The 24389-nt window shown below is 47.3% G+C and overlaps 1 protein-coding gene across 2 annotated transcripts; it reads left to right on the forward strand.

The window, feature by feature from the left end:
• Positions 1 to 24088, forward strand: SYT8 (synaptotagmin 8). Of its 2 annotated transcripts, none has more exons than XM_073347242.1 (9): positions 1 to 162; positions 9835 to 9954; positions 12446 to 12603; positions 13405 to 13500; positions 13974 to 14141; positions 15461 to 15628; positions 18939 to 19056; positions 21307 to 21440; positions 22560 to 24088. In XM_073347242.1, the coding sequence occupies exons 2-9, from the start codon at positions 9852 to 9854 to the stop codon at positions 22791 to 22793; spliced, it is 1179 nt and encodes a 392-aa protein (XP_073203343.1). In that variant the 5' UTR covers positions 1 to 162; positions 9835 to 9851; the 3' UTR covers positions 22794 to 24088. The 2 variants fall into 2 exon arrangements, with proteins under 2 accessions (XP_073203343.1, XP_073203344.1); XM_073347243.1 differs by lacking the exon at positions 22560 to 24088 and adding an exon at positions 21843 to 21900.
• Positions 24089 to 24389: the final 301 nt, after the last annotated feature.

The following is a 24389-nucleotide window of genomic DNA, read 5'->3' on the forward strand; positions in this document are numbered from 1 at the left end:
TCCCTGCTGTGAGCCACCAGCCCTGTGTGCTGAGCTGAGGGCTAATGGCCCCCACAACAATGGGCCCTTTTCAGGTTCTGAGGTAGGGAGCGGAATCAGTGTACCCAGGAGAAGGGCTCAGCTGCTGCTAAGGTGGGAAAAAGGGAGGCTAGAAACAAAGAGGTAAGTGGTTTCCTTCCTCTTATATATCCCTTACCTGCTTATCTGATACAAAATGACTGGCCAAATTCCACTCTGTGTGCAACCCCATTGACTTCTATAGGAGCTGTAACCTAGATCCCAGTCTGGCCTCAAGCTCAGATGTATCTTCCTCAGTGATAACAAGTGTCTCTTTCCTTGGAAATCCCAGAACGAAGCCAAGCTTTATCCCATACGATCAGCTTAGTGCCCCGTGGTCTGGGTATATTCATTCTTGTGCACAGCATTCATTTCCTGCCCATTAGGGGACGGCTGGAGGGGCTTGTTTGCAGAATGTTAAGCGTTCAATGGCTGGTGGGCAAGTGTGGATTTTGGCTAGTTCCAGCTCTATTGTTTACTGCAGTCACCCACAAGATAAGCAGAATTGTTCATTGTCCAACTTTGGTGGTCAGAATAAAGGTATTTCCTGTATATTTATTCTGTCTCTGATCAAATGCACTGCAAAGCAAATAGTACTATTGTACAGTGATGATGTAGCACCTTCCACCTTGATGGGACCCAATGATCTTTACAGGCAATATACATACAGCTCTGTTGAAATGCAGCCATCTCTCAGACTGGCAGGCCAATAACTATCTAGCATGCAGCATACTGCCTGATGGGGTTGAGGGGAAAGGAGATTTAGGGAAAGGAAATCAGTTCCAAGCTTGACTTCTGTGCAAACTATTGAGGGAAGTTTAATGGAGAACCGATAGGACTTTGATGGTTTCATCCAAAATACTGCATAAGCTTTGTGGAACTCCGTATATTTACATTGGCAGGATGAAGAGCAGTTGTAGAATATATTACAAAACAGTATAAAGTTGGCCATTTGAGGAAACATTTAAGAAATATGTTCTACGACATAACATTTTATGTGTCACTGCATATTTTATATATCATGGGGCCAGATCCTGCACGGGCATAAATCAGCATAGCTACAAATTGGAACTACCCCATTTTTCACCAGCTGACAATCTGGCCATTGAATGCAAAGATTCCGGGCCAGATCCTTGGGCGGGCCCATGATACACACAGCACAACTCCGGGAGAGAGGGAGTGAGTGGGAAGGCGTCCATAAGAGCAAACTAGAGCAGTCTGAAGGTTGCTTTGATTTACACCATCTGCCCATGGTACTAAGGGGCCATTCCAGCACCTGGGGAATCACTGTGGGATAGGGACACCCTGACTATGCCCCTTTTTCCACATGACCAGAAGTGGGGGCAGTGTATGAATTGTTATGGCAACTTGCCCCCTGAAGATCCTCTGTAGACAAGAGAAGTCTTCAAGTAACCAGTTAAGCCAGCTTCAGGGCTGCTTTGAACTGCCAGAGCCTCACAAATCAGCTGGAAGGTGCAGAAGGTTGGGGGCCTGTCTATGGAGAATGAAAACCCATAGTGGGCTTCTATTTGCTAGTCTTGCAATGGGATCTACTTCATTATATCATGGCAGGAAGCAACCTGTTCAAATCAGAGAAAATCCAATAGATACTCTTTAGTTACTAGTACAACTTAGCCATTAATGCCTAATGAAGCATTTATTCCACATAATTCTCCTCTTTTTTTCTGTTTGTGAATGGCTCCACAAACAAATTGTGATTTTCTCCAGTTTATTTTGTTACTAAAGGTATTCACTGAATAATGTCTCCAAAGAATTCTTGTTCTGAAGTCTGGTCCTGAGCAGTTTTATTGCAAGTGTTAAATATTCAAATTCATACTTCTCTGACTGGACATATAGTACTTTCCTGTTACCTGCTCAGATTTAGGGGTGGCAATTCGGGGGACATGAAGGGGTGTTGTCCCCAAACTGTATACCAGAAGTTTTCAAACTGTGGGGCGTGTCCTCTCTATGAGGGGCATGGAAGAACATTTGGGGGGTGAGTGGTGACACCAGGCGGCTCAGACCAGCCCCACACAGCAGGGCTGCTTGGGGTGGCCAGCCCCACACAGTGGGGCTTGGGGAGAGAGTGGCACTTCTGCCCCGACTCACTCATTAAGTACACTGTAATTTAAATACCACTAAATCGGTCAATCCGGAAGTTAGACCTATACCTATTATTAATAGCAGTAAGCCCCTGCCCCCCTAATATAGAAAACATACTAAGCCTATGCTCGGATTGTATTGTGCAAATGCACGACTGTGAATTCTTAGTTTGATTTCAGTAAATATTCTTCAGTTTTTGCTTAACATTCCCTGTTTCACCAGAATCTTTGCAAGGATCATAATTGTTAATTATTTGTACAACAGTAGCTCTGAGATAGAGACCCCATTGAGGTAGGTGCTGTACAAGTACATAGGAGACAGAACCTGTGTCCAATCTAATAGACAAGTCAGACAACATGTGGGAGAAAGAGAATGATTTTCTCTGTTACAGATTGGGACCCGAGACAGGGAGAGATTGAATGACTTGCTCATGGTCACACAGGAGGTCTGTGGCAGAGAGGAGAACTGGATCAAGATATACTGGGTTGCCAACCAGTGCTTTAAATGCAAGACCATCCAGGAAACTCATTTGTTAGACTATTCATGGAAAATAAACACAGAAAAGCCTGCAGTGTGAGCTGAAATGAGTGCAAACAGTTGAGAAAATATCGGCAGAAAATATTTTGCAATATTCACTCATCTCTAGTTACTAGCCCGGGGTGGCCAACCTGAGCCTGAGAAGGAGCCAGAATTTACCAATGTACATTGCTAAAGAGCCACAGTAATATGTCAGCAGCCCTCCCATGAGCTCCCCGCACCCTGCTCCCAGAGCCTCCTGCCCACCGGAACCCCCCCGATCAGCACCTCCTCCTCCCTCCCCGCACCTCCCGATCAGCTGTTTTGTGGCATGCAGGAGGCTCTGGGGGGTAGAGGGGAGAGGAGCCAGGGCACGGCAGGCTCAGGGGAGGGGGCGGGAAGGGGTGGAGTGGAGTGGGGGCAGGGCCTGCGGCAAAGCCAGGAGTTGAGCAGTGAGCACCCCCCGGCACATTAGAAAGTTGGCGCCAGGAGCTCCAGCCCCGGAGTTGGTGTCTATACAAGGAGCCGCGTATTAACTTCTGAAGAGCCACAGGTTGGCCACCCCTGTACTAGCCAATCAAAAACTATCTAAGTATTTATTTGCTCGTGTAGTTTTTGGGGAAAAGAATCTTCCTTGATGGGCTGATGTTTGCTCGCTCCTACTTGTTCACCTGACTGGATAGGTTATCAGATATTTACCCTGGGCCAGCCCCTCAGCTGATGTAAATCAGCATAGCTCCCCAGAGGTCCATTGAAAAGCTACTCTGATTTACACCAGCTGAGGATCTGGTTTAGTGTGTACTTGCACCAGTACCAATATTGCACCCTCCAATCTCCAGATCTCTTCGGAACGCATCATTCCCCCCGCATCAAAATCTCAGCGCTAATTGCACCTGCTCTTCTTCTGGGTCCACCCCCGCTATATCAATGTGAAAGACCCTCCTAACGTGAACCTACAATCTACCAAGATGGCCTAGGTATAAAAAACTCTGGCACCACCATCAGTGACCCATATTGCACAGCTTTCCGCTTCCTTCCACCGTGACCGCTGCCTTCCACCCGACCAACCGAAACTGGAGCAACCGTAGCTCAAGGGAACACTTCCAACTGGGTAGCAGCTTCCCCCATCCCCAGAGATCCACCAATAAAAGAAACCAGGATGGAAGGGCCTGCTGCTGCCGCCTTATAAAGCTCAGAGATTTATCCCTACTCTCCTTACCAGAACAGCAGAACCCCCTCAACTCTGTACTAACTTTCTCCTAAAGAAAGGGTATTGCAGTGTAATATATTTCTTTCACCTAATAGCAGTAATTGAAGTCAGTGGCAGTTGCTCAGACACAGTGGAAGAAGAATGAGGCCCTGGGATTTGAAGCGTAAAGAGGGAGCAGAGAAGTAAAAGGTGGCTAAACTGTCTTGCTTCTCAGTTCTTCCTGCTTGAGGGGAAATTGAGAAAGTTGAACAGCTCTGCTAATGCATTAGGGCTAATCCTTGCCCCATTACACTTACACACACACTGAGCACATGTGACTTGCTGGTTTTGACTCATATTAAGCCTCATACAATCAACCTGGTATTCTAGCTATCACAAAAAAAAAAAAAAAGAAGAGAAGAAGAAGAAGACAGCCTATCACTAGCTTTCTATATATAGGGACAGGCCCTCAGCTGTGTTAATTAGCAAAGCACCATCGAAGGGAATGCTGATAGGCTGACACCAATTAGGGAGCTGTCCCTGTACATAAAAGTCAGCATCTCCCCACTCATGTCAGTGGTGTGATGCTAATTGACACTAGCTGAGGAGCTGGTCTATAGCATTAATGGAGCCCTTGGCCTACAGAAGGTATTGAGAGGAGACTAGCACCAGAAATCAATTTTCTGCAATGTTAAGAAATAAGGTGCCTGGAGAAGCTCCTTGGGAAGGTGGCCTTGGGACACTAATCTCTGACCTTTAATGATGCCCAGTAAAGCAGGAGTGTTGCCAGGCAATTAACAGGCAGTGGGAAAGAGTTGCTGTGGACACCTGATCCCCACCTTTGTGTATACACACACACCCACACATTAATCTGTGACAGGCACACACCCATTCTCAGGCTGAACGTCACTCCGGGGTGTGTAGCCAGGCATAAATGTTGCATTTGTGGCAGATGAAGCGTGCTCCTGAGAAGAAAGCTGTCCAGGGCCCGGAGGAGTTGGGTGCTAGTGAAGGAAAGGTGAAGGAGGATAAGAACAGAAGAGCCATTAAGCTTCCCACACAGCCCTGTCTCCAAGCCTCAGCACTGTCCTGCAGTCAAAGCATTAGAACTTCTGTGGCATTTTTAGAATGAGCAGGGGTGTTAGTCCATGCTGTTCTCACCAAATCCCCATGTGGTTTCAGTTGGATACATTGTCCTTCACCTCCTATCCTAAACTGTTGTGTAGTATTGTTGTGTGCTGTTTAGCAGCTGCTGTGTTTCCACCCCAGAGGTGGAGGATGAGATCCTTTAGCGCCCTCAAAGGAGTGTTGTAGAGCTAATTTTATATTGTGCTTTGAGAGCTGGTGAAAGATGATACAGAAGTATCTGTGCTCTTCCTCTTCTCTTACTTCATTGTTCTCTACCACTGAGCCCCAGCCATTTGAGCAAGGGCTTTCCTTCCTTCCTTCCCATTTCTAAGGCCCCTGCCAATAAACAGTTAGACCGTTTGCCTGGTGAACGTAGCAGTGCATAGATGCAGACCATAAGCCTGATTCTCTCATACACTCAGGCCCTTTTAAACCACACTGGCAGTGGTGTAATGTATTCCTACTTTAAGGCCCCTTTTTGCTGCCAGAGCAATATAAAGGGACCACAGTATAAATGAGAATCAGGCCCAGTGTGTGTGCATGTGTATAGAGTATGTGTGTGTGCATTTGTATCTATCCATGACATGTTTGAATGTATTTGTAAGTGTATGCATTTCTGTATGTGTCCATTCAGTATATACAATATGTGCATAGGTGTGTGGGTACATGTTTACATCTAGTGTAAGTATCTCTGAGTCTCTGATCAGATGCCTGTCCCTGTGCATGCTGGCATCTGTGTAAGCCTGTTTGTGCACTTGTATGTGTGTGGACTGGATACTGTGAATTTGATGAAATCCACATCATTCAGTGCAGTTGGACATTTTTCCTGATGCTCTGTTCCAGATGCCAGCTGAGCGTTATCACAGTTTGTTTGCCAGAGCTATCTTGAGGGCGTGGCACGTGCCAAAGATCTATTTGTTCCATGTTTATAGGAGGAACCAGCTTATTGTCCCACAACTTGTGTACTCCTAGGGTTAGATTGTGACTCAAGCTCACAGCCCTGAGCAAGGAGTGAGGCCAAAGCTGCATCAACCAGGGAGCAGCCCCAGGAGACATTTTGCCTCAGAGACTCCACTTTGAGTCTGAATGCTTCCTTCTTGCTCTCCTGGAATAGGAATTTACTTTGCCATCAGTAAAGTTTACTGTCCTACTTAACCCAATCTGGCTTAGTGAGTAGGGAGCTGGAGCCAAGGCTATGCTTGTTCCTCACCCATTCCTTGCCCACTTGCTCCACGGAGGGAGTCCGCAGGCAAATAACCTTGCTTACTCCTACATGCCTGTAACAATCTTGGGGTTCATTAAATAACAAGCCAGTGAATGAGAAAGGAATACAACTTTAATAAAACAAACTGGAGAGCTTCTGTAGTGAGCTGTGGCCCACCGTCCCAGGGTGCATCTCCAAATTCCCACACTCACAACACTGTCCCTTATGAGGGAGCATCTCCAAATCACAATCTTTCATAAACATATCTCTGCAATACCTGGACCCAGTATCTTGCTGCCTTAGGCATAGGGGTGTAAGTGGTGGTTTTGTTCCCTTCTATGGATGCGTGGTCTGAGCCACAGTCCAGAAATTTGGGCATCACTATAGAAGTCTATTATGCAGCAAAGGCAGTAGAAATTCCTGCACTGGCTTTCTTAAATTAAGTGTGAATGGGAATAAATTTCTAATCTAACAGTTTACACAGAGATTTGAGGGGGGAAATGCACACGATTAGAAACCCAGTGTTCGTTACCTGGGGTACTGAATACACCAAATTGGATTATTAAAAGTGCAAGACCATTAAAAATCTAATTTGCTTTGCACCATTTTTATGGATTCTCTTTTTGCATTTCATGGAACTCGGAGGGACATAGGTGCACAGGTTACTTTCACTTTTGTTTACAGTTTTCACTTTCTGATTCACAGCACTAGCAGCTGGTTAGGGTTGCTGTCACTGCAGGGGAAGATTTAAATTCAAGAGAGGTTTTTCACTGAAGTTAAAACAAAATTAATTAAAGTACTTTCTAATGGCTGCTTTGGAGTAATTTTACTTCAGACAAATGTATGTTCAGGATTCTAAAATGCCTTTCTTCAGCACTGAATAGAGTCCATTCTTTGTTCTGCCTGCCTGATGTTTGGAAATTTACATGGGATTTTCAAAAGTGCCCAGTGTTAGCTGAACTCTGATCTCCGTTGGGGTTTCTAGGTGCTACTACACTGCACTGCAAGGTTTTTTGCAGGAGTGGTGGGTGAAATTCTGTGGCCTGTGTTGTGCAGGAGGTAAGACTAGATGATCATAATGGTCCCTTCTGACCTAAATAGCTATGAATCTATGAATAGTCTTGTAATTAATTAATTGAATTATTAGCTGTGGTTTGTGAATCACTTGGAAAACAAAAAGCTCCATGTACCTTCATTAGTGTTATGAAACATTCGCTACAAAACTCAGTCAAGGGAAGTTTCTCTTTAGGAATATTCTTTGCCCATTACTTGTCTCTTTGCTGAGTGGCGGGCAATATACACTTGCATTTTCTCATTAAATGGAGACATGCTCACATTCAGCAAGTGGCTGCTGGGAGCCAAGGTAAATAGGCACATACTTTGCGTGTCCATCACATCAGTCTGGCATTGCATTTATTAATATTATTCCAGGGAGTAGAGCCACACACCTGGCTTTGATTATTGACCGGCCAGCACCCAGCACGTTCATGAATGGGTGTTGCGCACCCTTGCTTGGGGAAAGGGCCTTGTATATTGTAACTGTGTAGACATTCCTAGTAATAATACTAATAATACCTAAAGCTTTTCAGCAGCAGATCTCAAAGCACTTTACAAAGGTCAGAATCATTACCCCCTTTTACAGATGGTGAAACTGAGGCATAGAGGTGAAGTGACTTGCCCAAGGTCACCCAGCAGGGCAGGAGCAGAGCCAGGACTAGACCAGGTCTCCTGACTCCCAGTCCAGTGCTCCATCCACTAGCACACACTGCCTCCTGCTGAAGTCCCTACTAAGGACTTCTCTGATTGCTGACTCACTCTCACAGCAATTTTTCCTGTTGCTTCCCATTCAGCCAACATTAGGCCAGATTGTGACCCCTTTGTGCACAATGCTGAGCTATTATTCATGGCTACCCCCAGGGGAGACAGTATGGTCCAATAGCTATAGCACTGGCCCAGGAGAGGTGTGTTCTATTCCAGGCTCCTCTGTCACTTTTCTTCTCTGTGCTTCTGTTTCTCCTCCCATCCTTTGTCTGTCTTGTCTATTTAGACTGTAAGGTCTTTGGGCCTGGAACTGGCTCTCACTATGTGTATGTGAAACGACTAGCACATGATCTTGGTGGCACCTCTAGGTGCTATAGTAATATAAATATTTGAAGTAAATGGGACTAGTTGTGTGAGCTACTGCTCAGCTGAGTAATGGGGCCTGGTCCATTGTTAACAGCCTCACATACACACATCCCGAGCCTCTCTTCTCCATGTTTATTCATTTAATAATAAATCTCTTCCTGTTAATTCTGGAGAAAAGGATGATGTGTGGTTCCTGGACACTCATTCTTTCTTTCCACCTGTCCATGTTATAATGTCCCACTGGCCATATGACTGTGTCTCCGTCCAACACTAGATGCCATGGTGCACTTCTATAAAGGTAATGAGCTGCTGTCTCAGTGCTGGAGGCTGTGATTAACATAGCAGAGGTGAAAGATCCAGTCATGTCTCAGGCCTGGAGGCTCCCAGATCCTGCACAGCATCATAATGAAGACGGTGTACTATGATGCAGTTCTTAGTGTCTAGTTTGCTCCAAGTTTACTAACGTGCTGTAGTTTCAGTTGGACACAGTGTTCTCCATTTCCTGTGCTGAACTGCAGTGTGGAGGTACAGCCTGCTACTAATCCTCTTTTACGTTCCACCCCAGAGGGGGCTGTATTTCAGTGAGTGAAAACAGAGATCTGTCTGTGTGGTTTGTAATACCGCCCACACACGTTGGAATCCTTAGGGACCTATGGATGAAATAGAAATGCAAGGGGCCCATGAGAGTTGGGCACTCCATGCATGGATCACAGACTTTCCACTATCTCCCCCTCCATTGCTTCATGTGGATACTCATTTGCACCATGATTGGAATTCAGGAGCAGGGCTGGGGAAGGAAGAGAACGGAGCAGGAGAGAAACTGCTCTCTGTGGCATCATGTATTACCTACCGTGGGTCCCCTCTGAGGCTGCTACTGAACAAGGGGATCCAGTCAATGCAAACAACTCCTGCTCCAGCCATGCTGCCACAGGGAAAGGTCAGTGCCAAATGGCTCCTGTTTCTGTGGAGAAGGAAGTTCCTTTCCCCCTGGATCCTTGAATTGTATAGGGTTGGGAGGGAGCATGAACTCCTGCACCTACAGCTCCTCAAATCTCTCCCACCTGAGGCGATAGTTGCAGGAAAATGCCCTGAGGGCAAGTGGAGCTTTCATCCTCTCTGTCCTTTTCCCAGTAGTTTCTCTGCAGGAGGAGATGGTCACATTACATAGAATCACAGTCTTTCTTAAATAGGAGGCATTTATTAAAAAAAAGCACAGTTGACAGACACAATCAAACAGACTTCCGCATAGCTTGAGTCCCAGCTTTGTCTCTGTTGTTTGTCAGGGACTACAACCTGTCTGGAATTCTGTCCAGCACACAGAGACACCTAGCGGTTAAATAGTATAATGCAAATTAACACATTATTACAGAGGTGATCTGGTCCAAGCTACTCATATTTTACTATGTTTGTTTCATATGTTATATGTATTTACTCTTACTGGAGTCTGAGATTGGAGAGACAAACAGTGCAAAGGAAATTAATTTCCCAATTATTGTGTTTGTTTCTTCAGGTCGCCCACACTTACTCATGGCAAACAAAATGAGTTCAAACATCACTACTGCCCCCAGTGCCGCTGCTCTGACTACTGCCAAGCCTGGCTTCGTCGATGACATTATTAACAAAATACCTCGTGAGTAAATTAAAGGTGGCAGAGTGGGCACAAGTGTTTGGTTCACCAGGGATCAATTTATTTGCTGAATCCATCATGAGTCAACCGTGCTTCCTCTTGGTCTTATCCTTGATCTCACAAATGGCTGCCACCATAAGCTTTAAAGCCCTCAGCTCCCCTGAACCCCTGCCAGCTCCCCCGAATTCCAACCAGGGAGGAAGGGAGGTGTACCCTGCAGACTGAGGACACTGCTCCTGGCCTGAGAGCCTAGCGGTCCCTTCTCCCAATGAGCTCCTTTGCCTTTTTCACCCCTCCAGCTCCACTTCATGGTGACCTGAAGTGAAAACTCAAAGATAGGATGGCTTGATGTGATGACTTTGTCCTAACTTTGTTAGTCTCTAAGGTGCCACAAGTACTCCTTTTCAAGTTTGAATGGTGGCTCCCGTAGCCACTGGGCATCTTAGAAAGAGTAATGAAGAAAGGGGGAATTTAGGAAATGATGACAGTGCCACCTAGTGGCACCACAGTTTCGGGTTGTGCTCAGTTGTACAGTATAAGCATGGTGCCAGGGGGCAGGGCTTGGTCAGGGGAGGGCCTGAAAATTCTGTGGCCTGATTCCTGGATTGTGCTGCACTCCAGTGGCAGTTTCAGATACATTTTGAAAATGTACGTAGCTGTTAACCCGATTAAATCTAGCAACGACTCGTACATTCAGGGTTTATTTTGGGAGGGCAGGAGGAGGCGTTTCACTGGACGTTTCTGCTAGAAAGATCAGCCAGGAAAGAGTGAACAACGCGGCCATGGAAACTGGTATCTTTAGGTTTCAGATTTAACAGCCTAGTGGCTCACAGCTGTCGGAGAATGGTTGTTCCAGGCTGTCTCTGGACTCCTGGAGGCAATAGTGCAGCTGTTACATCCAGTTATGTTCTGTACCGTGAGTTTTTTCAGCCATGAACATTTTTTTCCCCAAAGTGCAAGTTTGTATTTTGCAGCAAATTCCTGCATCAAGGGAGTGAACTCCCAGGCCAGTTCCATTGCTGCAGAACTGCAGGCGAAACTCGATCATAAGTACAAGAGCTTAGCAAAGCCGATCTCCAGAACAGGGAAAAGATATAACTCAGCTGGGCGCTCACATCTCAACCTCTAAACAAATATGAATTCCCACAGATACGATGCTGGTTCTGTCACACTGACCTGCACTGATTCCTCAAACAGAGGCACCTCCGCCACCAAAATGACACATCATTTAACGATGGCTGGGAACATAACATGTGTCACTGCTGGATCTGATATTCACAACCCCTTCACTATTTCTTGGTCTCTCCCAAGCACGTGATGATCAAGAAGCACATAAAGGGACCTGCTGGGGTGTAGGCAGTGGGATTTAAAGGACATGGCAGTGTTTGTGCAGGATGTGACCTGTTTGCTTACTGCCGTCTCCTTGTGAAGATGAGAACAATCAGCACTGCAGTGCTAGTAGGACATGCTACATTGGGATAAAACAGGCTGCGAGGGATAGTGAATGCAATATCGGAGGTGCTATTGGCTTGAACGAGTGGAGTTGCTTCTGCATTTGGGTCTTTCCTTCTCCCCATGGCACAAACTGCTAACCCAGTCAACCAGTGGATGAGATTTTCAGAGCAGCCAAGGAGATTTAGATAGATAGCTCCCATTAATTTCAATAGGAGGTAAGTGTCTAAGGTCAGCTTGACACTAAACAGGGAAGTTGCCCCAGCTACGTTAAGCTGACCTAACCCCCAGTGTAGACAGCAGTAGGTCGATGGAAGAATTTTTCTGTTGAGCTAGCTACAGCCTTTTGGGGAGGTAGATTAACTATGCCAACAGGAGAACCCCTCCGGTTGCTGTAGTGAGCATTTACTGTAGCATTTCAGGACTTGCCTACACTTAAATCACCTAGATTGCTCTGAAAATCTCAGCCAGTTTCTCTACCCAGCTACCCATGTTTGAAATGAACTTACATCGACCGTTTGGCCTTTTTGATACTTCTCACTTCTTCCATTGGTCTCAAAGCACTGTACAAACATGAATGAATTAACCCTCACTCCATCCCTAGGGGGTAGTGGAGTATTATTCCCCCCCACCCCCGACAGCTAGGGAGCTTAGGCACAGGGAAGGTAAGGCCAGACTTTTCAGATGGGTGTGCCAAACATTAGACAATTAATTAATCCATATTCCAGCAGATCAGTCACAGTGGCCTCAGTTTCAGAAGAGCTGATCACACACAGCTCTGAGTTAGTTTGGGGGTGGAGGCGGGTTGCAAAAGCTCAACATCTCTGAAAATCAGGCCACTTTTATTTAGGTGCCTAAATGTGGATGTAGGTGCCTAAAGTCCACCATTTGGGCCTTAAGTGATGTGCCCAGGGCTCAGATGATAACTCAGGAGTCCTGATAACATTCTCTCCCTAGAAACGGGGATTATCTAGACAGGCATTCCATAAAAAGTGATCTAACCCCATTTCTTTCTCTCTTTGTCTCCAAAACGGTGCAACAGTACCCAAATGGGCTCTCATCGTCATTGCAATTGCGGCAGGCCTTCTCCTCATCCTCTTCCTCATCTGCATCATCAAGTGCTGCTGTTGCAAGAAGAAGCACAAGAAGAAGGAGAAACTCAACTTGCAAAACATCAATGGCTCCACCATTGCCAGCCTGGTATGCTCCTCCCATTGCCCCTCCTCCGCCTTACTCTACCGCATGCAGAGGCTCTCAGAAAGCAGCAGCACGTTCTAGTGAACTGAGTGACAAGGCTGGAGAGCCAAGAACTTACGGGTTTTGCCATGGACACACCACTGGGGCAGCTTCTGTTCAGAAACGACCTCAAGCTAAGTTAGCAATGTCTGCTGCGGGCCAGAATAAGGATGGTTTAGCACAGATGTGCATGGAGAACTTCCTCTGCACCAGTGCTATGAGTTACTCATTTTCATGCGCTCCAAATTAATCAGCTATGGAAACAGAGGAAGAAAAACGGAAGTACAGACTGTCTTTGAGTCTGGGAGCAGCCAGCATGAGAGAGATCTATGTTTAGTGTGGCAGAATAAGATGTACCAGTGTCCCTTTTTGGGCTTATTAATGGAGCCTTGCATAATGCTGAGGCTGTCCTGATTTTTGTTTGCTTGGTTCACTTCAGTGTGGCCGGTCTGCAGACTCATACTCCCAGAATGTAATAGGGATCCTTTCATCATTTGTCACAATCTAAACATGACTTTAAAACAGTGACCTCCAGGATTGCAGCACACTGCAGTACAATGTAATGAACTTGGGGTTCACTCTTATCTGCTCAGGAAGGAGCAAGCAGCTTGGGCTGGCAGCATCATCTCTGGAATATGGTGACATGGTTAGAGAACTGCATTGTTGCCCCTAGTCTCCAGCCATGGAGAAATGCCAGAGATCCCAGTCTTGAATCTTCACGAGCAATGTTATTTCAGAAGACATTCTGCTGCTTTCTTTCTGTAGGTCCAGCCAGATATGGAAGATTTGGAGTCTGGACTCGAGAATGAGAAGCGAGGAAGGCTGCAGTATTCCCTGGAGTATAACTTTCGTAGCCAGGAGGTAGGACTTGCTACGCCAGGGTGAGCCACCTAGTACTGATGGAAGATGCAGGAAATGCCTTTTTCTTGTATCGTCAGATTCTCCTCCTTCACAGCATCCCAAACCCTCTCCTTTCAGAGCCAGCTCTGCACCTCTTCCCCTTGCCCATCACATTGTCCACCCCCACAACACCCAGCCAACATGCTGATCCTCTGTTGTGCACGCAGCTCCAGTTCCTCCCCTAAACCTGTGGGCACAGCTGCAGATACTAAATAGGTCCTAGCCCTCCAGTTGGCCACTAGGGTCCCTCCTGTCTTCCTGGCTACTGACCCATAACAGCACCCCCAACGTTGCTTCCTACAACAAAAAGCACCTACCGTGCTTTTCTGTGTCCAGTTGCAACAGACTTTGAGTACATCCACCTGGAAGGTTGCAAAGCCGAGCCAGATGTCTCTCCTTACACAGAATAACCTTTTGCTGTTGATATTTTTCAGATGAAAGTTGGAGTGAAGCAGGCAGCAGATTTAAAGGCCATGGACAGCGGGGGGACCTCTGACCCATACGTTATTGTCTACTTAACATCTGATATGAGGAAGAAGTATGAAAGCAAGGTTTACCGGAAGACTCTGAACCCTGTCTTCAATGAGACCTTCACCTTCCAGGTGAGAAATGCTCTCAGCTACTCCCTTTCATCCAGATCGCTGCTGTAAGTTGCTCTTGACTCGCTGTTTGTGAGCTGAAAGCAGACCTCACATAGCGATTGCTGATCCTGCAGAGCCCAGATACAGAGGGTGGCACGTACGAGAGCAAGGTAAACAAATAAGCAGGATGAGGACATGAGCCTGTTAGGGAGAGTACTGCTGCGCCTCCAACAAATTCCTCCTGCTTTGTGGCAGGAGTGAGGCCAAGGAGGAGAGACACAGAAGATGGATGTCTCCTCAGGCCCACCCATTCTTACCCACATGCCCTCATTTATGCCCTGGATTCTTGAGAATAAAGAAACAGGGTCTGAGATTTTCTGACATTCATACTTACTTTTCCCCCGTCAGAGGGCGGCTCTGTGACTACCCAGTGTGCCGTACTGCCTGGCCTGTTTCTTGCTGTCTTAACCACCCCCTCACACCAGATTGTTACCCTTTTACCACGTGGGTATTTATTCTTCACTTACACAGTACAACAGAATGCATTGCAAGCTTATACAGTGGGAGGAGAATTCTATACAGCCATCTCTCCTCAGCTCAGGCTCACACTCTGAGCTTCCCCCAGCTCCTGTTCCTCCCACTTACATCTTCCCCATTGCTGAGCCAAATTGCCTCCTTAGCCCAGCAATTACTACCCAAGGGTCATTAATCCTCAGCAGAAACTGACTAATTGGCTTCAATGAAGCCTGCACTCTTCCCAGTGCTGCAGCAACCAGGCTGCTACTAATAGTGCCCTGCACACTCCCCTCCATTGCCCCCCATGAATCCCTCACTCATGTGGGTGCTGGAGCACGATCAGTTTGCTCTCCCGGTTGTGCAGCACCATACACACACCTGCAGGAGTAAAGCTTTGGTCTCCTGCACAAACTTGTCTGCGTCCTGCCAGTTTCTTCTGCTGAGTCTGAGTGGGAAACGGGGACTTGTCACCTCTCTGTGGTCCCTCCTGCAAATGATCACAGCAACAAATCTTCCCTCCTTCCTTTGGTTTCCAAGACTCAGGGGTCCTTCCTGCTCAGGGTTTAGGGCCAGCAGAGCAGCGTTTTGGGAATCCTAGCGCTGAATGACCATGGAGGCTGACTCTCACTCTGGGAGAGGAGGAGGGCCTCCCCAGGCCCAGATGTGCCTTCAGCACAGGGGGAAAGGGAGTGGCAATGGAGTGAGGGAAGCTTTGTTACAGCTCTGTTGCCCCACACTCATGAGACTGAGCTCCAACAGAAGAGCACGACAGTGATATTGTTAACCCCCCCACTGCTATTCCTTTCTGGTCTCCTCCCGAACAGATTCCCCAGGCGGAGATGTCTGAGTCCACCCTGGTGATGCAGATCTACGACTTCAACCGCTTTGCCAAACACGACATCATCGGCGAGGTCCGGCTGCCTCTGGGCGACTTTGATCTGCAGCACGTGATTGAACAGTGGCAAGAGCTCACCGCTGCCAGTAAGAGGGAGGTGGGTATACAAGTCAAATCCTGGAGTGAGGGGAGCAGCAAGTGGGCAAAGTGAAACCGAACCAGTGGCAAAATATCTCACAGATCTCCCCATGGAAGTTTTGATTCCACCACCTTCTCTCCTCTTGAGCAGCACCTCCCCCATCAGCAAGTACTTCTGCTGAAGTCCCATGGGCTAGGACTGTTGCAGTCCTTACTCAACTGCACAGGGGAGCAAAGCCTGCCTGGTTGCTCAGATTTCCCCTCCAGACACAGTGAGAAGAGCAGAGGCTACTCCCTCCAGATTCCCTGCAATGAGCCAGTAAACAAGGAAAGGATGGAGAGGGGTGAAGAATGGGAGGATCCTTCTCCCACTCACTAGCCAGCATGGATGGCCAGGATTGTGGGTAGTAAACTGCTCCATGAGCCTGGGTGAAATAACTCGCTCCTCCCCGAAAGGAGTAGGAAAAGCACATTTGTAGCTGGAATATTTGCCAAACGTTGAGTTGCTCTGTTTGATATATAACAAGGGAACTGCAACTTCTGCTGAGATGGCTGGTTACAGAAGCAGAATGGCCAAGCCAAGCAGTCAAAAGTCATGAGTCAGCACCCCCCCGCCCCAAATCATTCGTGGCCTGACTTCAAAATCATGAGATTTTTCAAAATAATAAACATTGGGTTCTTTTTATTTTTCTTGCTTTTTAGCCATTAAGGCTCACATTTTCAAGCTTTCCTCTATAATCATGAGGGCCAGAAGGCTAGAACTGTACTTTTTAAAAGTTGTTTGAAAATGGAAATTTTCTTATAATGACAGAAGTCCAGGAGCTGGGGTTTTAAGAAAAGCACCAAATATTATGAGACTCATGATATAAATCACAAGAATTGGCAATGCTATCTAGTCACATGGAATTGTTTCTATTCTCTGGTTGGATGAAAAGCTACTAACCAAAACAGTGTGAAATGCAAATGTTGAAGATGACAGTCAAATCTATAGTTCAAAATTCATGCCGTGCTCGTTATTCACTGTAAATTATACCACTTATGTAATTAGAGTTACATAAAATAGTTACATAAGTTATGTAAATGAGTCCCATCAGTTACAGCATGAACTATAGTTTGTAGCCCTGGTTGTAATACTCCTAATTAACAAGTAGAAGTTTGCTATTAATTTTGCCTAGTTATAAAACTGAACATTTTCTTGGTGTGTCTGAAGATTATTTGCAAATAGGAAAAAAAAGGTAAAATTCAGTGAATACAAGATTAATTGTAAATTATTTATTCACCTGATAAAAATCCACAATGGAGTGTGTAGCAGACCTGATCAAAAATTTGCAAATTTGTCAAAATTTCAACCAAAAACTGGGACAGTATTTTCAATGACATTTCCATGAAAATGTCCCACTTTTCAACCAGCTGGTCAAAGTGTTGAAAAATGGGCAATTTCATCAACATTTCAACAAAAAAGAGACAACATTTTCAACAAACTTTGCCCCCAGAGGAACATGGCCTTTGATGAACTGTGGCTTGCAAAGCATGAGGCTATAATTCCACACTAGAGCAGCTCAGAGAACGGGACATCGTTTTCACAAACGTTTTCACATTTTTACCCTTTCTTTTCATTGTAATTTCAACCAAAACATGTTGTTTGAAATTTCAAATTTGGACGTTTTCTCCCACTTCTAAACCCCTGGAGAATGAGGTGTAACCTGTATCCTTACTGTTGTGGTCATGTCCGGTGGCACCCTTCTGGGATAACTGACTAAATGCAGGTGAAAGATGCTGCATTCACAGGCCAGTTCCTTTGTGTATCCACAGGACAGGTGCAGCAGAGGCAGTGATGGAGAGCACTTGCCTTAGCCACCCGAAGCCTGGACTGGGGACCACTACTGGCCTCAGGCCTAACCCGAGCCAGGGAAGCCCTATCATCCCAGGCCAAACCCTAGCCCAGAAAAGCCCACGTTTAATAACCTTACCTCTACCCCAGGGAGCCCTACTCTCAGTAACCCTGACCTTAGCCCGGAGAGGCCTACTTTTAGAAACCCTTACCCTAGCCTGGGAAGCCCTACAATTAATAACTCTAACCCTAGCTCAGGGAGCCCTACCTGTCCCAGGCATAACACTCGCCTGGAAAGCCCCACCCTTAGTAACCCTAACTGTAGCCTGGGGAGCCTGACCAGCCTCAGGCCTAACCTGACCCAAGAGGGCTCTACCCTTGGTAATTCTAACACTAGCTTGGGCAGTGCTACTGGACCCAGGTCTAACCCTAGCCAGTGAAGGCCTACCCTTAGTAACCCTAACTCTACTCTGGGAAGCGCTACCAGCCCCATGCATAGTCCTAGTCCAGCGAAGCTTACCTTTTGTACCTCTGAGGGCATGGCTACACTTGCAGATGTAGAGCGCTGTGAGTTAAACCCGCCTTCATAGAGCGCAGTAGGGAAAGCGCTGCAGTCTGTCCACACGGACAGCTGACAGCGCACTGGCGTGGCCACATTTGTGGCACTTGCAGCGGCATTGGGAGCGGTGCATTATGGGCAGCTATCCCAGCATGCAAGTGACTGCAACGTGCTTTTCAAATGGGGGTGGTGGTGGTGGCATGGAGCGTGACAGGGAGGTGTTGTGTGTATGTGTGGGGGGAAGAGAGTGGATTTTTGGGGTGTCGAGAGTGTGTCAGCATGCTGTCTTGTAAATTCAGACCCCCCTCCCCCCGCCTCTCTCTCTCACTCACTCAAAGCAAACAGTAAATGTTTGCTTTTTCTCGGGAGCTGATAAGCAGCTGGCTTCTCCGAAATGGAGCTTTGAAAGGGCATTTCCGCATTCCTGCAGCCGATTTCACAACGATGACAAGAGTGGCCACTTGACTTAAGGGGATTATGGGACTTTCCGGAGGTTGGTCAGAGCGCAGTAATGCAACATCTCGTCCACCCTGGTGCTGCGGCGCTCCAGCGGGGACGCAGCAAACGTTATTCCACTCGCCGAGGTGGAGTACCAGCAGCGCTGTAGCCGCAGAGTCAGAGCGCTCTACGTGCCTGGCCAGCGTGGATGGGTAGTGAGCTAGTGCACCCAGGGCTCCTTTATTGTGCTGTAACTCGCAAGTGTAGCCAAACTCTAAGCCTACCTTGAAGTTCCCTACTGGTCACAGGCCTTACCCTACCCTGGAGATCCATACCCTTGGTAACCCTATCCCTACCCCTGGGAGTCCTACTGGCCCCAAGGCTAACCATAGTCCATAAAGCCCCACCGGCCCCTGGCATTGGCCAGGTTGGCTATATTGCTCTGATCCTGCCATCAAGCATTCACTGATCACTTCTCTTTTGACTTTGTGTTTCTAACAGCAAGAGCGCCTTGGGGAGATCTGTTTTTCACTCCGATACATCCCCAGCACCAGTAAGCTCACCGTGGTGATCTTGGAAGCCAAGAAGCTCAAGAGGATGGACTCAAGTGGATTATCAGGTAAGGCAGAAGCGGCCACAATGGTTGTACAGTGTGGGATTCGGGAGTGTGGGACACACAAGGAAGGACACACCATGATGCTGCATTGACAGATAAGCGCCAAGTAGACAGGTTTGCCTTAAACACAGGTCTCTCTCTGCTCCAGCACAGTTCAGGCTTGACTCCTATTGCTATAATGGGAGTGGAAATAAGACAGACAGAAATACAGAAGGCACCAATGGTAAGAGTTGTGGATTCAAATTCAGCCGCAGCTGATGAGGATGAATGAGTTTGATTGTCTAGTTCCAGTTTCCAACACTCACACCATATATTTGCACGAGAGATAAGGGGTGAGGTAATATCTTTTATTGGACCCACTTCTGCTGATGAAAAAGGTCACCCAGCTTGTCTCTCTAATACAGGGGTCAGCAGCCTTTCAGAAGTGGTGTGCCGAGTCTTCATTTATTCACTCTAATTTAAGGTTTTGAGTGCCAGTAAATACATTTTAACGATTTTAGAAGGTCTCTCTCTATAAGTCTATAATATATAACTAAACTATTGTTGTATGTAAAGTAAATAAGGTTTATAAAATGTTTAAGAAGCTTCATTTAAAATTAAATTAAAATGCAGATCTTATCAGTTTAGTGTGATCCTTGCCCTTGCTGAGTTTTCCAATGTCTGGCACGTATTTGGATACTTTAAGCTGCACACAGGCTTCTGAATGATCAGCTGTTAACTGGTTGTGAGAGGGACAGAGGACAGATTTCATGTGTGAAAATACCTGTTCACACAGGTATGTGGATCCAAATGCTGAAAGCATTGCAAACGCAGTTTTCTTCAAACAGTTAAATTTCACTGGCAGGGACATCCAGCAGGTCAGAATAGAGGCTCCGTGATCTCTCTCGGTAGCTTCAAGTGCAGTCTGCAGAGCTCCAAACTTTGATGCCCACAATTCTGAGCTTTTTAACTAAATGAGCTGCATTTTGAAATCTTCAACACCCATCCACTGAAATACAGACAAATCCAAGTGGCTTTCATTGAACTTTTCAGGTTTAATTAGAAAAGAAAGCATTGGGTCAAATTGCTGGAAATCTTGAAATCTGTCAGAAAATGCTGATTCCAGTTCTTACATGTACATTCCAATCTCAACATCAAACGCAATGCGCTGTTCCACGTGGCGTGAGAGTGATGTAAGCAGCACATCGGGACTTAAAAATATCCCAGTACAGTGGCGCTGGAACAATTTTTAAGGTGGGGGTGCTGAGCTGCGCCCTCTCTTGCCCCAGTCTGCACCCCTCACTGCCTCAGGCTGGGGCCAGTAGGCCACAGCTGGGGGAGGCTGCAGAGCCCCGGACCAGTGGCTGGGACCCGGGGCTGGCAGCAGGGCCGGCATCCGGTACCCCAGGCTGGCAGCAGAGCCCCCGGGACTGGTGGCCAGGACCCAGGGCTGGCAGATGGAACCCCACCTGGCAGGGGTCTGGTGGCCGGTACCCCAGGCCAGCCGCGGAGCCCCGGGGACCAGTGGCCAAGACCCGGGCAGTGAGAGCGCCACTGAAAATCAGCTCGCCTGCCACCTTTGGCACGTGTGCCATAGGTTGCCTACCCCTGCACTAATATCCTAGGACCAACATGACTACAGCAACACTGCAAACATATATTTGTAACACAGTTTGGCAAAAGCTTGTACAATAGGCAACTTCTGCATTTGCCCTCAGCAGAAGGGCTCTGGGGGCAACCCCAAAGAGTGTGGGGGGGGACTTTGTGTCTGTGGGTGGAAAGGGCTCAGGGTTGACCTCCTCTGTGTGTATGGGGCTGGGAGCAATTCTACTCTGTGTTTAAAGGAACCCCCTAGCATATGAGGCTAGATGCCTCATATCCCGTGCCTCTCCTTTGCATCTACCCCTCTTCCTCATTTTGCCCCAACACAACCACTATGAGGAGTAGCAGGAAGCCTGGAAGTTGGGATTCAGGTGCATTAGCAGAGCTGTGTGGAATTTCAAGAGATATCATAGATCAGGACTGAGGTTGATTGGCTGAATTGTGGGGGAAGCCCGGAACTGGAAAGCAGGGGTTGCTGCAGGTCATGACCGAGGGGCATTGGCAAAGCCATGCAGAGGCCAGTTATCAGGAAAGCGAGCAGAATTCTGAATGTCAATGTTCCATGAAGCTGTTTCATGGGCCAGCTGTGGAAATCTTTGCTCCAAGGGATAGCATTAATGATACTGGTTGGTCTTGCCCTCCACTCCTGCCTACGTTCTCTTTGTTTCTCAGACCCCTTTGTCAAAGTGCAGCTTATCTTGAACAAGAAGAAATGGAAGAAGAAGAAGACAGGTGTGAAGAAGAGCACTTTAAGCCCCTACTTCAATGAGGCGTTTAATTTTGAGGTGCCTTTCAACCAGATCCAGGTAGGTTTCCCCAGCCAGGGAGAGCATTCAGTAACAGACAGGCACCACTAGCAATGAACCCAAAGTCACTGGCTGTGAAGTGGCTGCTATAACTGAAGGTGCTAACAAAAAAATTATAATAGTCCTGTTGGTGCCAGGCGCTGCCATTGTGGTGGGGGCTTAGCTTTGCTCAGCTGCTCTGCAAGGCTAAGGGAAATGAAGTGGGGTCTCCTGCAATACAGACAGACAAGGAGTCTGGAACTCAAGGCGGTGTGGGCTGAAGGGTTTGAGTGAGTGGGGGGCGAGTGGCTTTCAGGTGCTGCCCCCTCTTGGCTGATGTCATCATCCTCCGAGGAAATCTCTCACCCCGGATTTACCCTGGGGAAGTGTAGGGGACCTTGCTGATTGCATTTTTCATTCCAGACCCGGATACTGTATTTCTCACACTTTTCTGTAGCATGACTGGGAGCAGGGGAGTGGTCAGGAGGTAATGAAAAGGAATGGGGAGCATCCCAGAGCGGGTTCTCCCTCTCCCTGGTGTGAGCATGACCCTCCGAGCCTAACCAGCTGAACCTCCAAGCCCTTCCCTTTCCAGGGGATAAGCCAAATCCCAAATAAAAGTTCATGCTTTATTTTCAAGAAGGGGTGGGGATGCATGTCAGTCAGTCAGTCTGTCCAATCAGCCCATCCGCAGTCATGGCTGGCCTCTTCCTCCTTTTCTACATGGCCACCAAGCATGTGGGGTTAACAAACCCAACTGCATCTACTCTACAGTAGCCACTTAACCCTTCCCTGACTGATTCTATACACACTCCTGCAGAGGCCTACATGCCTCTCCGTAGGCAGCCCCAGCCAACCTGCTCAGGGGCCAGTGGTACTTTTTAGGAGACAGAGAACATACCCCTCACAGAGAGAAGGGATTCAAACATTTTACATAGGCATCCCTATGCGGAAATCACGCTTCTCTCTCTAGCCATTCACCCTCAATTTTCTTTTCCGCTAAATCCTTTTGCCCACCATCTTCTTCTGCTTCCTTTTCTATCTGCCCCCATTATCTTTATTATCCCTTTACATGCACCCGCTCCTTCCTTCTTTCTCTCTCTCTCTCTCTCACCTGTTCCATTTGTGCCTTCCCTCCAGAACATCGACTTGGTGATTTCGGTCTGGGATCACGACAAGGTGACCAAGAACCAACAGATCGGCAAGGTGTTCCTGGGCTGCAGAGCCACGGGCAACCAGCTGCGCCACTGGTCAGACATGCTGGCCAATCCCCGCCGACCCATCGCCCAGTGGCACAGCCTGCAGCTGGTAGAAGAAGTGGACAATGCCCTGGGGCTGAAATCCCACTTCAAGCTGCCTTTGCCTGGCAAATAAAGGGAGGCTTCTATCTCTCTCTCTCCACTCGGGAGCATAAGGAACCTGAGACAATGGGCATGCTTGGATGGATGGTCTGGAGTGCCAAGGAAAGGCAAGAAGAGCCCAGGCTGGGAGAGTTGGGGGGATTTTGCTATGAAGAATCTGTATTGATTAGCATACAATCTGTATCGATTGTAGCCAAACTATAAGTGAGTAAGAACCAAGTTCCCCAGGCCATGTTGGGAGCTGGTCACTCATGCATACGGCACCTTAGGCTAATGACAAGAGCTTTGAGAGCACCCGAACCTACAATCCATCCCCAGCGTAACTATCCTGTTTTGAGCCAGTGGAGTGGACTGTGTGGAACATGTCTCTGTGCTAAATTTTGGGGTTGGGAGTTGACGCAGAGACAATTATACCCAAGGCAGGGTGGGTGGGGATCTGGAAAGAGCCTGGCCTTGGGTGAGGAGGGGAATACTGGAGATGTACGGACACATGGAGTGGGTTATTTCCACCATGCCTAGGAGAGAGAAATACATGCGACTGAAAATAATGCAATAACGACACTTCCTTTGACACAAACCTGCACAATAACAACACCACAGTTCAATGGACTGCCATGGATGGATGGGCTGCTTCTTACTGGAAGGACCCAGGTGGGATGATCATCCAGAATCATATTTTACGGGGGGGGAGGGCATTCCTAGATTTTTATACAAGCCAAAGATGCTGAGTCATGGCAGGCTAGGGAAAGATGTGGTGTCAAGGAGTCTGGTCCTCAAATTGCGGGGCGGAAGGACAGACTTGCAGTCAAGGCACTGGAGTTCAAATCTCTGCTCTGCTACAGGCTTCCAGTGGACTTTAGGCATGTCACGTAGTCTCTCAATGGGAATAACAGGGACGCCCTACCTCCCAAGCATGCTGTGGGACACCCACTTTGACACAATGGTCAGGGGGCTATGTACCTAGTTAGACAGACCTCCGGCATTTGCATTTCAAGGGGCCATTCATTCTGGGGATTTTTAAGGGGTTCTTTGTTTTAGATTAAGACTTTAGGTGAGTTTTACCCTGATGCCACGGGGCACCTGTGCCAGCCTTTGCCAGCCAGGGCTTCTCCTGAGAGAAGACAGAATTGGCCAGGTGTCAAACCGCATCTTGGCAAATACTGAACACATTCTTACTCTGTGTACATGCAGTGCCTAGCACAATGGGGCCCCCATCTGGGCTGGGGCTGCTAGGTGCCTCCGTCATATGAATAATTCTTAATAGTAATAATTTAAAAAAATCCCTGTGCTGGAAAAGCATCAGAGGTACAGAACAATAAAATCCAGAATGTTAAAACAGTTCACTCTGCCTTCTCTGCTGTGGAGAAAGCCATCTTGGGCCACATGTTTTCTTGGTGCAGCTCTGTTGACCTCAGTGGGTTTACACTAGTAGTTCTTACTGTAACCAAAGGGAATCAGGAACACGGGTCAATGGGATTTGTGCTTCTAACGCCCATAGGCACTTTTGAAAATCTCACAGTAAACAGTTTAAGGAGCCAGATCACTGTAAATGATAAAGTGAGAGAATTTAAAACAGAACAGTTAAATATCATATCCTCCTTTACTGACC

The sequence above is a fragment of the Lepidochelys kempii genome, chromosome 6, assembly GCF_965140265.1.
Source record: "Lepidochelys kempii isolate rLepKem1 chromosome 6, rLepKem1.hap2, whole genome shotgun sequence".
Classification (NCBI taxonomy): domain Eukaryota; kingdom Metazoa; phylum Chordata; order Testudines; family Cheloniidae; genus Lepidochelys; species Lepidochelys kempii.